This window comes from Bombina bombina, chromosome 1, assembly GCF_027579735.1.
Source record: "Bombina bombina isolate aBomBom1 chromosome 1, aBomBom1.pri, whole genome shotgun sequence".
NCBI lineage: Eukaryota > Metazoa > Chordata > Amphibia > Anura > Bombinatoridae > Bombina > Bombina bombina.
Genome location: NC_069499.1, coordinates 561,514,393 through 561,527,312, shown reverse-complemented (window position 1 = coordinate 561,527,312; position 12,920 = coordinate 561,514,393). Strand labels below are relative to the sequence as shown.

Here is a 12,920-nt window from a genome sequence, read left to right as displayed (position 1 = left end):
CCAATATTTTTTGTTGTTATATATATATATATATATACACCTTACAAAATAGCATACATTTACTATTAATTATCTTTAAAAATAACTTGTTTGGTTTTGGGAATAACAAAATAAACAAAATAAATTCATGATGGTTTCAGTTTTGCAAATATGTGCAGGCTTATTACTTAGTATGACAATGTGATGTATTGACTTGCAAAAAAGTAAAACTTAGTAGTAATTATCTGGCACTGCTTGTGTCCCCGCTCAATCAGAGGAGGAGTGAGGAGTGCTACTAGCTCTTTCCCTCTTGCAATCAGCCTCGTGCTTCCTCAGCTCCATATACACAGATATGGATCCAGTGCCAGAGGGAAGTACAAAAGGCCAGCAGGAAGGTAATTGCACAGCATTGCTAGGCTGGTCAGAGAATGCTAAGGCATCTCTTATTGCTTTCTATGTATGTGGGAAATTGTACTTTAGTCTTGATTTGCTGATGCACTTTCTTTTTTAACATTGCTTATATTAAATTTGAGGGTGCTACCTATGCTTTTGATATAATTAAGTGTATTGTATAAAGAGTTAGCTGCTGTCTAAATGATAACATAAGATTTTTAATTACATTTGCGTACAGTATACTTGTTTCTGTATTTGTTGAGGCTTGTGATCAAGTGGCCTCATATCTAATCTTTATTATATCAGATCTTTGTCATGAACATGATGACTGACTCATTCATTGTAGATCAGCTTATTCATTGTAAAATTGCCTTATTCCCAGAAATAACTTACTCAGTAGTAGGTCTAATTTCTTGGTTGGTCTTGCAACTCATCATTCAGTCAGTCACTTAAAGCTTTAAAGAAAATAGTCTTTTTGCAGCTGCTTCACTTATGTCTATCAAGTAGGTGCCTGGTGTAGACTATTTTGCTATTCATTATAGCATACTTATTTGATGGAAACCATTCTACTAAACAGTTATTTGGTGCTTATCTACACATAATAATAAGGCTCAAAATTTCAACTCGCCTACTAGCCATTGGCGAGTAGAAATTGAACTGTGGCGAGTAGATATCCTAGTCAGGTTGCAAAGTAGGGGAATGTGCTTAAAACATTAATTTAAAGGAATATTCTGGGGAAATAAGAAATGCTCTGTAACCATAGAACAGTTATTTTTTTAACAGATAACTCCCTTAAAGGGATAATGTATTCAGGCAAGCAGCTGATTTATTCACTGTCCCAAATGGTCAGTTTAATAACTGTATTAAAAGGAATTCTTTTGTTATGGTTTAAAATTAAAACAAAAATAAAAATGTCTGCACAATAAGGTGTTTCACAACGGCTAAACATAATCAAAGAGGGGGTGGTGTGGGGTGGTGATTTGTGGGATCAGTGGCAAGTAACATTTTGGCCTTGCTAGTAGCGTAGGACTTTAAATTTTTTAGCCCTGATAATAATGATAATAATAATAATAATAAAAGAGTTAACTTAATACCACCCAAAATTCTTTGTACATAACGTAGCAGTTATTACAAGATTTTTTAACAGCCTTGCAAAAAATGAACATATTGGGTGAGTGAAAATTATTTGAATACAAGAATACCTTGCCTGCTGCAAAACCCTAACTCCGCCTACCACTTCCTTTTTATTTTTACTGGTGTAGGCAAAACTAGCCACTGTCATGCTGTTAGCAAAGTTAAGTCCCCATTGTATTGCGTATCATTGTCTGATAATCTCTGCTAAAGCCAATGAGGAACAGATATACTTAATTAAACATTGTTTTTATTTTAAATCTCAAAGTGTTTACTGTCTCTTTTATGTTACCCTCCACTTTCCAGCTTGAAAATGAGAGCAACGGAGGTCTCATCCAGAAGCTACCTTCAATTTTGGAAGATGATGAGTTTGAAGATGATGAACGTTGTCCCTTGCCAGTCAGCTCACGGGGAGTTAGTCCAGTTGATACCTCCTTGAAACTGCCTAAAGCCTTCAGTTCCCCAATGCTGTCTCCACTTACCCCAAGAGCCTTTAAAACTCCAACCAAGAGGGTTGATAAGAGTTTTGGAGACCTTCTTATCGGAAGTGGAAAATTTGGAGCTGGAGACGGGAACAGACCATGCAAACTTCAACTTCCTGCTTTGAGCATTAGTGTCCCACCTGTTCTCAGCCCCAGGTATGTACACTACTAATTAATGTATTGCCTGTTTTTTCTTCTTATTTTCTTCATAGAAATACTTGCTTTGTGACATTAATAATAAAGGAAATAGAAGAAGAAAGTAATTGGGGTTAAAATGATTTTCACTCATTGTACAGAGTGGGACATCATGTTAGGAATCATAATAAAGATTATCTAAAAAGCACTTGACCATAGTGTCAATTCAATAAAGGGAATGTCTTTTAATTTTTACTTCTGACTTAATTTACGAATGCTCAGCGGAGTGGTGGACAGGTTAGACAAATCAGTGGTGGAGAGGTTAGTGGAGTGGTGAACAGGTTAGACAAATCAGTTGGTGGAGAGGTTAGCAGTCTGAAGCTTGATAAATGGAGCCTTTGGGGTTTCTTCTCTAGATCACACTATGGATCACTATGGATGAGTTCACACTTTATTAAAGGAGACAATTCTCCTTGTGTGATCACCAAACTTCTGATATCCCTCAATTCCCATTTTTGCAGTGAATTTACCAGGCAATGACATTGCAAGCTGATAATACTTTACACCGCCCTTTCGCATTAGTAGGAGAAAAATACCTTTTTTCATATACTAATTCCAATATTTAAACATCAAATATTTTGTTGGACCATAAAACAATTTTTTCACCTTTTTAAAGGGATATGTCCTGTAAAATCTGAGTTTAATTTTAGTAAATGGCGATGTTTGTTATTAAAGTTTCTGTGTAACTGACTTTTGTGATGGCACTTTCTAGGATGTCATTAGGTATGCAATTTAACATTGGCTACAAAATATTAGCAAAGTTACAAGTTTTGCGGTACGGCTATACCGCTGAAAATTGGCCATTGCACGCGAAATATGCAGGTCTCCTGTATTACAAGTCGTGGCGGTACAGCTAGCGTTTTAGCCTTTACGCAACTCAAAATGACTTTGATTGCAGGATTTTCATTGCACCTGTATTACAGGTTGTGTGGTCCGGCTATAACGCTAGCGTTATAGTCTATACCGCCGCAATCAATTCCGCTATCTGAGACCAGTCGTTATGGATTTTGCGAAACAAAAATGTTTCACAAAACTCATAACTAAAATGTTTCAAAGTACACTAACACCCATAAACTACCTATTATCCCCTAAACCGCCATTCCCACATTGCAAATACTATATTTCAACCTATTAACCCCTAAACCGCCGACCCCCACATAGCCAACACTAAATAAACCTATTAACCCTTAAACTGCCGACCCCCCACATCGCCAACACTAAATAAAAATATTAACCTTTAAAAAAAAACACATTGCTACTACTTAAATAAACGTATTAACCCCTAACCCACCAGCCCCCCACATCGCTACTACTAAAATAAACCTATTAACCAATAAACCACCGGCCTCCCACATCACTACTACTAAACTAAAACTATTGGCCTCTAAACCACCATCCCCCACAACGCAATAAACCTAATTACACTATTAACCCCTAAACCGCATTCCCCCACAATGCAATAAACCTAATGAAACTATTAACCCCTAAATGCGCCATCCCCCCACAACACAAATAACTAATGTAATCACTAAGCCCCCTAACACCGCCTAAATTAACCCCAATTACATAAAATAAAAAAATACTGAGTTAAAATAAAAAAAATCATAACATTACTTTAAAAAAAAAAAATAAGATTAAATTAAAATAAATAAATCTAAAATTACAAAAAAGTCTAAAATTACAGAAAAAAATAAACCAAATTATCAAAACAAAAAAAATTAAACCTAATCTAAAACCCCTATAAAAATAAAAAAGCCCCTCCCAAAATAAAAACACCCTAATCTAACACTAAGCTACCAATAGCCCTTAAAAGGGCCTTTTGTAGGGCATTGCCTTAAGTTAAACAGCTCTTTTACCTAAAAAATACAAATTAACCAATAGCAGTATACCCCCCAACCCCCCAAACCAACCAAAATAAAAAAAACTAACACTAAAAAAAACTGTTACCCATTGCTCCTAAAGGGACATTTGTATGGGCATTCAGCTCTTTTGCACCCCATTAAAATAAAAAATCCCTAATCTAAAAAAAAAACCACCACAAAAAAAAGCCTAAGTCTAACCCCAAAATAGGTACTCACCATTCCTGAAGTCTGGCCGTGAAGGGCTTCTTCCAGGCAGCGACATCTTCATCCAGTGTGGGGACCTCTTCTATCTTCATGCAGGGTGATGGCGGAGCAGAGCGGAGGTGGCCGTGGAACAGGACTGGCTGCCGCGGAGCCATCCAGCATGGAGGATCCTCTTCATGCGATCGATGCCGCACACTGAAGCTTGAATGCAAGGTACCTGTTTTATATTTGGGGTACCTTGCATTCCTATTGGCTGAAAAATTCAAATCAGCCAATAGGATGAGAGCTACTGACATTCTATTGGCTGATTTGAATAGTAGCGATGTGGGGGGCCGGCGGTTTAGGGGTTATTAGGTTTATTTAGATGTTAGCGATGTGGGGGGGGGCGGGTTAGGGGTTAATAACTTTATTTAGTGTCAGCTATGTCGGGGGGCGGCAGATTAGGGGTATTTAGACTAGGGGTTTATGTTAGGGTGTTAGGTTTTTACATAATTTTCTTTTCTCCATAGACATCAATGGGGATTGCGTTACGGCAATCGCCATTCCGCGATCACAGGTGTTAGTTTTTTTCTAACATTTTCTCTCCATTGATGTCTATGGGGGAAAACGTGGACAAGGACATCAAGTCAGGCCTTGGGTTTTGTGCCGTATGGAGCTTAACGCACCATAACACACATCAAAAGAAGGTTTTTCAGTAACTTGTAATGGCAGCGCTATGGAGAGTGCAATACCGATAATTTTTTTGCGTTACTTACGCACAACTTGTAATCTTGGTCTATGGTAGCCAATCTGGTAAAAAGTCTGTGAACTTTTTAATTACACCCACAATTTACATCAAGGATTAAACAGTATTAAAGTATCTAATAAAAGCTAAATCTAAAGGGGGCGGAGCTAACTGCCAAACAGGGAAGACGCATCTTGCAAGAGCTCTGCTGCAGTTTACTAGAAAAACAAAATTTTTTAATCTAATTTCAATATATTTACCCAGATTGGTGTACTAGTACATGCCCTAGCACAGGCAGAAGGCTAATATAGACTCTTATAGGGTGAATTGCCAGCGGACGATAAAAAACGGAGACACAGAGGCCTTAAACACCTACAACAGTCGCCGGAGGGTCGGGGCTCCGCTCCAACGACTGTGGAGACAAGCCAAGAGTCTGAATAAAGGACCTGCTACCTGACCATAGGAAAACACCCGCAGACCTGACAGAGCAGTATTGGGGATAGGCAACTGGGCTGTACAGGCCGCCCTGCGTCGCAGCTGTGATCGGAGTCTACAGAGAGCAGGAGATTTGGTCCGGAGGGTCGGGGCTCCGCTCCGGACGAAGAACACAGTTTATGTTTCACAGAGAGAGCTGCCTAACTCACTGAGATATATAAAGTATTTAGGCTGCAGGCTGGGGACTCGCTGCCTTGACTTCTGAGGTGTAGCGGACGTCTACAGATTTTCTTGAGGACGACGGAGCAATCGGCCACTGTCCTGGATTAAACTGGAGGTCTTCTGGGTAAGCTGGCCAAAGGCCTTTTAATATAAAACTGTACCTGCACGTTTACACTTGGGCCATAAAGGGCGCGAACAGGCGCCATTTTCCTCACTAACTTGCGCCACTGAGCAGCCCTTACTCTAGACCACGTGGGATACCATATTACAGGGTTACTCCTGGACATAAACGTTATCAAGCAGAGTGCTTGTGGCTACCCTAACCTCTTAGACATCACAGTTTTGGGCTGCCCTATCCCTGCACTCCATATTATATACGCTCATCTCATCCGTCCCCTGCAGAGGCCTCAGAAAGTTACGTCTAAGCCTAAGCCATAGCTGGCTGTGTAAAAGCTACAAGCGTTTCAACTAGTTTGCCCTGTCATCCACCTCACATCAGGACTAATACACCTTAGACACAGGGTAGTCTAGTATAAAATAGATCTGCATGTAATACCATTACAACTAGTGGAATTCCAACATTAGCAGCCCCTCCTGTGCATTCCCTGTGGGATCCGCTCCTAACTAATTGCCCTCAAGGACTGCATTATAAGTTACGGCTTCTATACGGGTCTGTAAGAATACTTTAGACTTTCAATCACTGCATTTGCAAGAGCCGGAGGGGGACAGTCAGCAAGTACCCCAGGGGAGAGGCTACAGGACCACATTAACTCACAACAATACTTTGAAAGAAGTTTACATTTTCGTGCCTTCTCCGCCACACAGGGTTCATATCACACCAAGAAGGGGACCCCTCTGAGCCCACCTGATATCGGCTCCTGTCTCTCAAGTCCAATTAAAGTAGTGCTTCTCTCCAGCCATTTCCCTCTGAGTCACTCTCAGAGGGTCATATCCCTTTTTCCCGTCCCCACATCGTCATCAGATAACAAATTACCCTGGGAGAGAGGCCTATAACGAAAGTCCTCAGTTACCTTACTGTTGAGCAAGATGTGCTACATAATGGCCTAAGGATATGACAGGGGGCCAGTGGGAGGTGAGAACCTGATGGATACATACCCAAATTGACAACATATAAACAAAGAGCTAAACTCTAAGGACACTCTGATAACTCAAAATAAGATAGTACAGTCTTTACCATGTCTCAATCTCAAAAGAAAAAGCTTAAACAGGCTAATCAACCCAGGAGAACCGTAGTTGACCATTTCAAAGCTACCCCTAGGGAGGAGAGGAGCTCTTCCCCAGAGGATACCCACTCCCTAGATGATCAGGATACTGAACTTCTGTCTCAAACACATCTATCCCAAACCCCACCCCTCGACAATATGGCATCCACTATAGTGGACACTCTCTCAAAGCGTATGAACTCACTGCAAGATACCCTTACTAAAGCCATTAAGTGGTCGGCGGCTGAATTAAGAAGAGACATGGCTATTATAGGGGAAAGAACGGAAGCTCTAGAACGAAAACAGAAAGATCTGTCCGTTGACCACGAAAACTTACTGGCATACTCCCAAAATCTGGCCATACAAATTTCTTACCTGGAACTCAAACACTCAGATTTAGAGGACAGATCCAGAAGAAATAATCTGAGGTTTAGAGGAGTATCAGAAGACATCCTAACTAATGACTTGGAAAATTTCATCAAAGAATTCTGTGCCTTATTCTTGGCAGATCTTGACTCCTCAAGCTTCCTCATAGAGTTCATCGCACTCCGAGGCCACAAAATATTTCGGCAGACAAACCCAGGGATGTCTTAGCCAGAATCCATTACTTCACACATAAGGAAAAGATTCTAAGAGAACTGGCAAACAAACCATCAGTGCCGGAGAAATTTAAATCTATCCAGGTCTTCCCAGACCTTTCTCAATTTACACTGCAGAGATGCAGATCATTTGCCCCCTTCACACAGATCCTCAGACAACATAATGTCAAATATAGATGGGGCTACCCAACTAAACTGATTGTCAACAGAAACGGTTCTATACATACAGTAGCTTCCATCAATGAGGGGATGGACCTCCTCAAAAAATGGGACCTTCAGAGACTTCCATCTAAGCTAAAGGAGCCAGGCCCTTCAACATCACAGCTCCAAGCCACGGCACCAGAATGGGCTCCCCTCCCCCAAAGGCATCCCTTGCAGAGAAATTCAGGGGATAATCCAACACTACCCTGAGACTGTACCTTAGCTGAAACCACTTGACCATTGTATTCAGAGTCCAAGATAAGACTAACTTAACTCTACATCAGCAAATGAGAGAAGAAGTGAAAGCGTTATCCCTGTCTCAGGTTATAGACCTATGAGGGGGTGAAAATTTGTTTATCACCCTTATTTTGTTGTATTTGTAAGGATTAACTCTTGCTGTACCTTAGGTAGAGGTATCACACTGTCTGCCATAAAATAGCTATCGTAAAGTGTAGCTGAGATGGAGTATATCAGAGGTGTAAAGATAGGTTTCTTCTTAGAGTCAATCAAGAGCCCATAAAACCCCCAGAAATTTATTCCCAGCCACCTAGTTGAAAATGGAGATAGCAACTACTTGAGAAGCAGGTAACGAGTTCATCCCCAGACACATACAGCCAATGGTGCATATGGAAGACGGGACTGCCTGTCTCTGTTACAAGATATGCTCTCTACTTACATGATAATAACCGGACGAGCTTACTTATGATACAGGGATCTTCTTATTCTCTTTCAACTAAAATTAACCTAGTTTACAAGTAATAGTTGAAATGATATGGTTTATATGTTATGTTATTCTGTTTGTTCACTGTTAGCTTAAATGTTGATGTATTAACATGTCCAATGCTCTTTGTTTTAGTAATACTAATATGTATCATATATTCTAGTTCACTTCTAGGCAGTACCTCTCTTCGCTTGCTGATCTACCGGTTATGTAATATTGGTGGGTTTGACTGTGAGGAGAGGATGCCTATACTAGATTTCTAGTTTAGAGTCGCTTGACTCTAAAATCATTCTCACTAACTACCTCCCGAGGCCCCCTCTATTCCTCCTGGCAGTAGAGAATCTGTTTTTTCTAGATTAAGGTCTGGAATAGATACTCTTCCCCCCCCCCCCCCACTCAATAATTGCTAATTTTGATGAGCCCAAGGAATTAGCACACCCATTGGATGCATTGATAATTTCCTGGTTAGGCGGTGAATAGTGCCGTCAATTTCTTACCTTGTAGACTGACCTTCTTCAGAGTTTATTTAAGTTGAAAAATCCCAATTACCGAGACCAATTCTATTCCCTCTAGCATATTTTATTTAACTCCCCCATAACTGAAGATTAATCCCAAGATTATTTTACCTATCCGAGTTTTCTCCTCAGGTGGATAAGAGGCGCCTTACAATATAGCTAGTGCCATAGTGACGAATAGCTGCGGCATCTCATCACCCAGCCGTATATCAGGTCAGTGGAGCAGAATATACCTTTCCCCTTCTTCTCACCTGCTTATCTTTCTACGTCTTATTGTCTAACCCTAGTGTTTCCCTTTCCCCTACTCCCTCCAAAATGAAGAGTTCCCCAGCCACTCTGACCTTTGCGTCCCTAAATTGTTAAACTCCTCTACTAAACGTAGCCTGCTGGGCAACTATATGTCCAATAGTAATGTTAGAGTAGTATTTATCTAAGAGACTCACTGGGTAAGTAACCCTCCGCTTAAATTTAAATGTCACCACTACCCTAATTATGTGGAGGCCTCCCACTCAGATAAAACTAGGGGAGTGGCTATCCTCATTCAACGCTTAGTCAGCTATGAAAAAATTTATTTAGAGACAGATCCAGAGGGTAGGTACCTTATTCTAATTTGCAAATTGGATGGGCAGGTCTACACACTAGTCAATCTCTATGTCCCGAATCAGGGGCAACCTAAATTCCTAAAGACTATGCTACAGAATGTTTGTAAGTTAAGGACGGGAAGACTGCTTCTGGGAGGCCATTTTAATATGGTATGGGACCCACTCCTTGATAAAAAAGTTAGTCTGGGCAAAGCTATAGACCCATATTCAATATCCACAGCTAAAAAATTCAGAGAACTTATCTCCCACCACAATTTATTTGATATCTGGAGATCCTGTCACCCTACCACCAAAGACTACACGTATTTTTCCAAGCCTCACCACTCATATTCAAGGCTTGATTATTTTTTCACAGATACATGGACACTTAATGTTATTAAAGATTCTATGATCAAATCATGTACCTGGTCCGACCATGACGCAATTCTGGTGACATTGGATTCTGGCATGGGTTCTTCGCCATGCCTTAGCTGGAAACTCCCAGACTCGTTGTGGTCTGACCCTGAGTTTCTGCCCCTGATACGCAACTCTTTACGCGAATATTTAACTCACAACTTAAATTCTATTCCTTCCCATCAAACGCTTTGGGCAGCCCTTAAAGCTTACATCAGAGGAGTTTGTATTCACAAACAAGCCGCTATTAAGAAACAAAAGGGAGCGCCCTTTGGCCTAGTTGTAGCCAAGCTCAGGACTAAAGAAAGCCTCAATAAATTGAACCCTTCACCAGAGCTAACAGCAGAAATAGACACCATCCGTAACCAACTTAAAGCAATGGAATTAAAAAGGGTTCAAGAGGCAGTCAACAAGTTCAAAACTCCTTATACTATCAAGGTAATAAGGCCTCTACCATGTTAGCAAACAAGCTGAGAGGTAGGGCGGCCTCTTCCCGCATTCTCTCCATAAACAAGGGGAATACCCGAGTGACTTCCCCCAGAGACATTGTAGAGGCCTTTGCGGCCTTTTACTCCAATCTATATAACCTCCACCATACGGAAGGGGAGAATGTTCCCTCCCGGGCCCAAATTAAAGCCTTCTTGAAAGACCTAAATCTGCCTGTTATGTCCCAAAAAGAGATAGAGAGAGTTCAAGCCCCATTTACAAATGCCGAATTGAAAATGGCAATTACTCAACTCCAAAATAGAAAGGCCCCAGGTCCGGATGGATTTCCGGCCATGTTTTACAAAACCTTCCGCCTGGAGTTATCGCCTCTGCTCCTTCAGGCCTTTGGAGAGGCTAGGGAGAAAGGTGTGTTCAGAGGGGAACTGTTGGAGGCAACTATTTTAACCATTCCCAAACCAAATAAGGATCCATCTCAATGCGGGAGCTATCGCCCTATCTCCCTCATTAATATAGATGTAAAATTATATTCGAAATTATGGGCAAATAGACTTCGCCCCATTACCCCCAATCTTCTGCACCCAGACCAAGTGGGGTTCACGTTAGGTAGAGAGGGGCCAGACAATACCAGACGCATTTTAAATATCTTTTCTGAGGCACACAGACTGAAAGTCCCCATGCTGGCCCTGTCGCTAGATGCTGAAAAGGTGTTTGACAGGGTCAGATGGGAGTACTTGTGGGAAGTCCTCCTCAATTTTGGGTTTCCCAAAGACACTGTTTTATCGATACAAGCCCTATATTTCTCGCCGAGTGCCAAGGTTCGAGGCTTGGGCTTTTGCTCTTCAAGTTTCCCTATAACCAATGGCACGAGGCAAGGCTGCCCTCTCTCGCCTATTGTGTTCGCCCTAGCGATTGAACCACTAGCCCAGGCAATCAGAAAATCTCCACTGATTAGGGACGTCCCTGTGAGTAGCCGAGTGGAGGAGGTTGGCAGAGGGGGAGAGAAGATTGCATTGTTTGCGGACGATGCAACCCTCTTCCTGACCAATCCCTTGGGCTCTTTGCCAGCCTTATTTGAAATCCTCTCCCAATTTGGTACTTTGAGCTTCTATAAGCTCAACTTGGCCAAGACTGAGGCTCTCGCAATCCACATCCCACATTTTGAACAGGAGATTACCAATTCCAATGGGCAGCGGATTCAATCACCCATTTAGGAGTCCAACTAGGCCCTGACATTGAATTGGTCAGGACAAAAAATTATGATAAACTCCTCTCTGATATTAGAGAACTCCTTAATTCATGGTCTTTCAGAGAAGTTTCATGGATGGGGCGCATAGCCTCGGTTAAAATGACCATTTTACCCAAGATATTGTACTATTTTCGCTGCCTCCCGCTGAACCTCCCCCGCACTATTTTGGAAAAGTTCAATGCGTTGATAGCCAGATACGTCTGGCAGGGCAAAAAAACTAGAATTGCCAGAAGGACACTGCAGAGACCATTCCACATGGGAGGAGTCTCTCTCCCTAACATTGCTATCTATTATGAGGCAGCGAGACTGACCCACATCTCCCAATGGGAGACGAGTGATATGACTCAAGGCTGGAAGAGGGTTGAACAGTTCTCCCTCCCACAGGGCATTACTCTCAGAGATTTACCATGGATCCCAGATTATAAAACAGACAGTTCGGTTATTTCTAACCCAATAGTTAAACAAGCCATAGATTGCTGGAAAACTATTAGACATTATGTAGATATCGCCCCACACCCATCCCCAATACATTCAATACCCGGTCTGCTTAGAGGCCTCCCGGACTCGCATGGACCTCAATGGAGACGGTGGGATCTCCTACGAGTGTCTGATCTGTATCAGGGAAACACTCTACAACCAGCTACCCTTAATGGTCAGGAGAATATCATCCACATTCCTCCATGGTTTCCATTTGAAAGATACAGATTGCATAAATTCTTAGCCAGTTGGGGCTTTCCTGTATCAGGATTGAGGGATCCTACCCCATGGGAGCAGAAATGTAAATCTGGGACATCCTTGCAGAGGCCCCTATCCAATCACTACTCTTTGATAATGAGGGAGGTATGCGCAGGAGAGGTATGGCAGTTGAGGGCATGGGAGAGAGATTTAAGCATCCAAGTCACCGATAAAGTCTGGGCACAGACGATCCTTCTTACTAAGAAAACATTGCATTGTGCAAACTCACTTGAACTATATGTCAAAGTCTGCCTCAGATGGCACTACACCCCGCATAGATTGGCCCAGATGGCCTCTTCTCAGTCGTCCTTATGCTGGAGGGGTTGCGGTCAGGTCGGATCAGATCTCCATATTTGGTGGTCATGCCCAGTTTTAAAACGGCTTTGGGAAGGAGTTTTCCAATTATGCGAATCTGCTGGGTTATCCATCCCGAAAGTCCCCAAAACGGCCCTCTTGAACATTTTCCCGCTTAGATTACCCAAAGCTCATAAGCAGCTGGCCATCTTTCTGTTTGCTGCCACAAAGTTATCGATAGCTAGGATGTGGAAACAAGCAAGTTCACCCTCCCTAACTAGCGTTCAACAGATAGTGGAAACCTATGCTCTAATGGA

General features: G+C 41.8%; 1 protein-coding gene across 1 annotated transcript in view; it reads left to right on the top strand.

Moving 5' to 3' along the window:
* The window catches only part of LOC128645634 (potassium voltage-gated channel subfamily H member 8-like), a 1,117,245-nt gene that overhangs the window by 981,197 nt on the left and 123,128 nt on the right, over window positions 1-12,920 (top strand). The window contains exon 12 of the mRNA XM_053698756.1: window positions 1,810-2,141. Within this exon, the coding sequence (XP_053554731.1) occupies window positions 1,810-2,141 (332 nt within the window). The remainder of the gene's footprint in view (window positions 1-1,809; window positions 2,142-12,920) is intronic.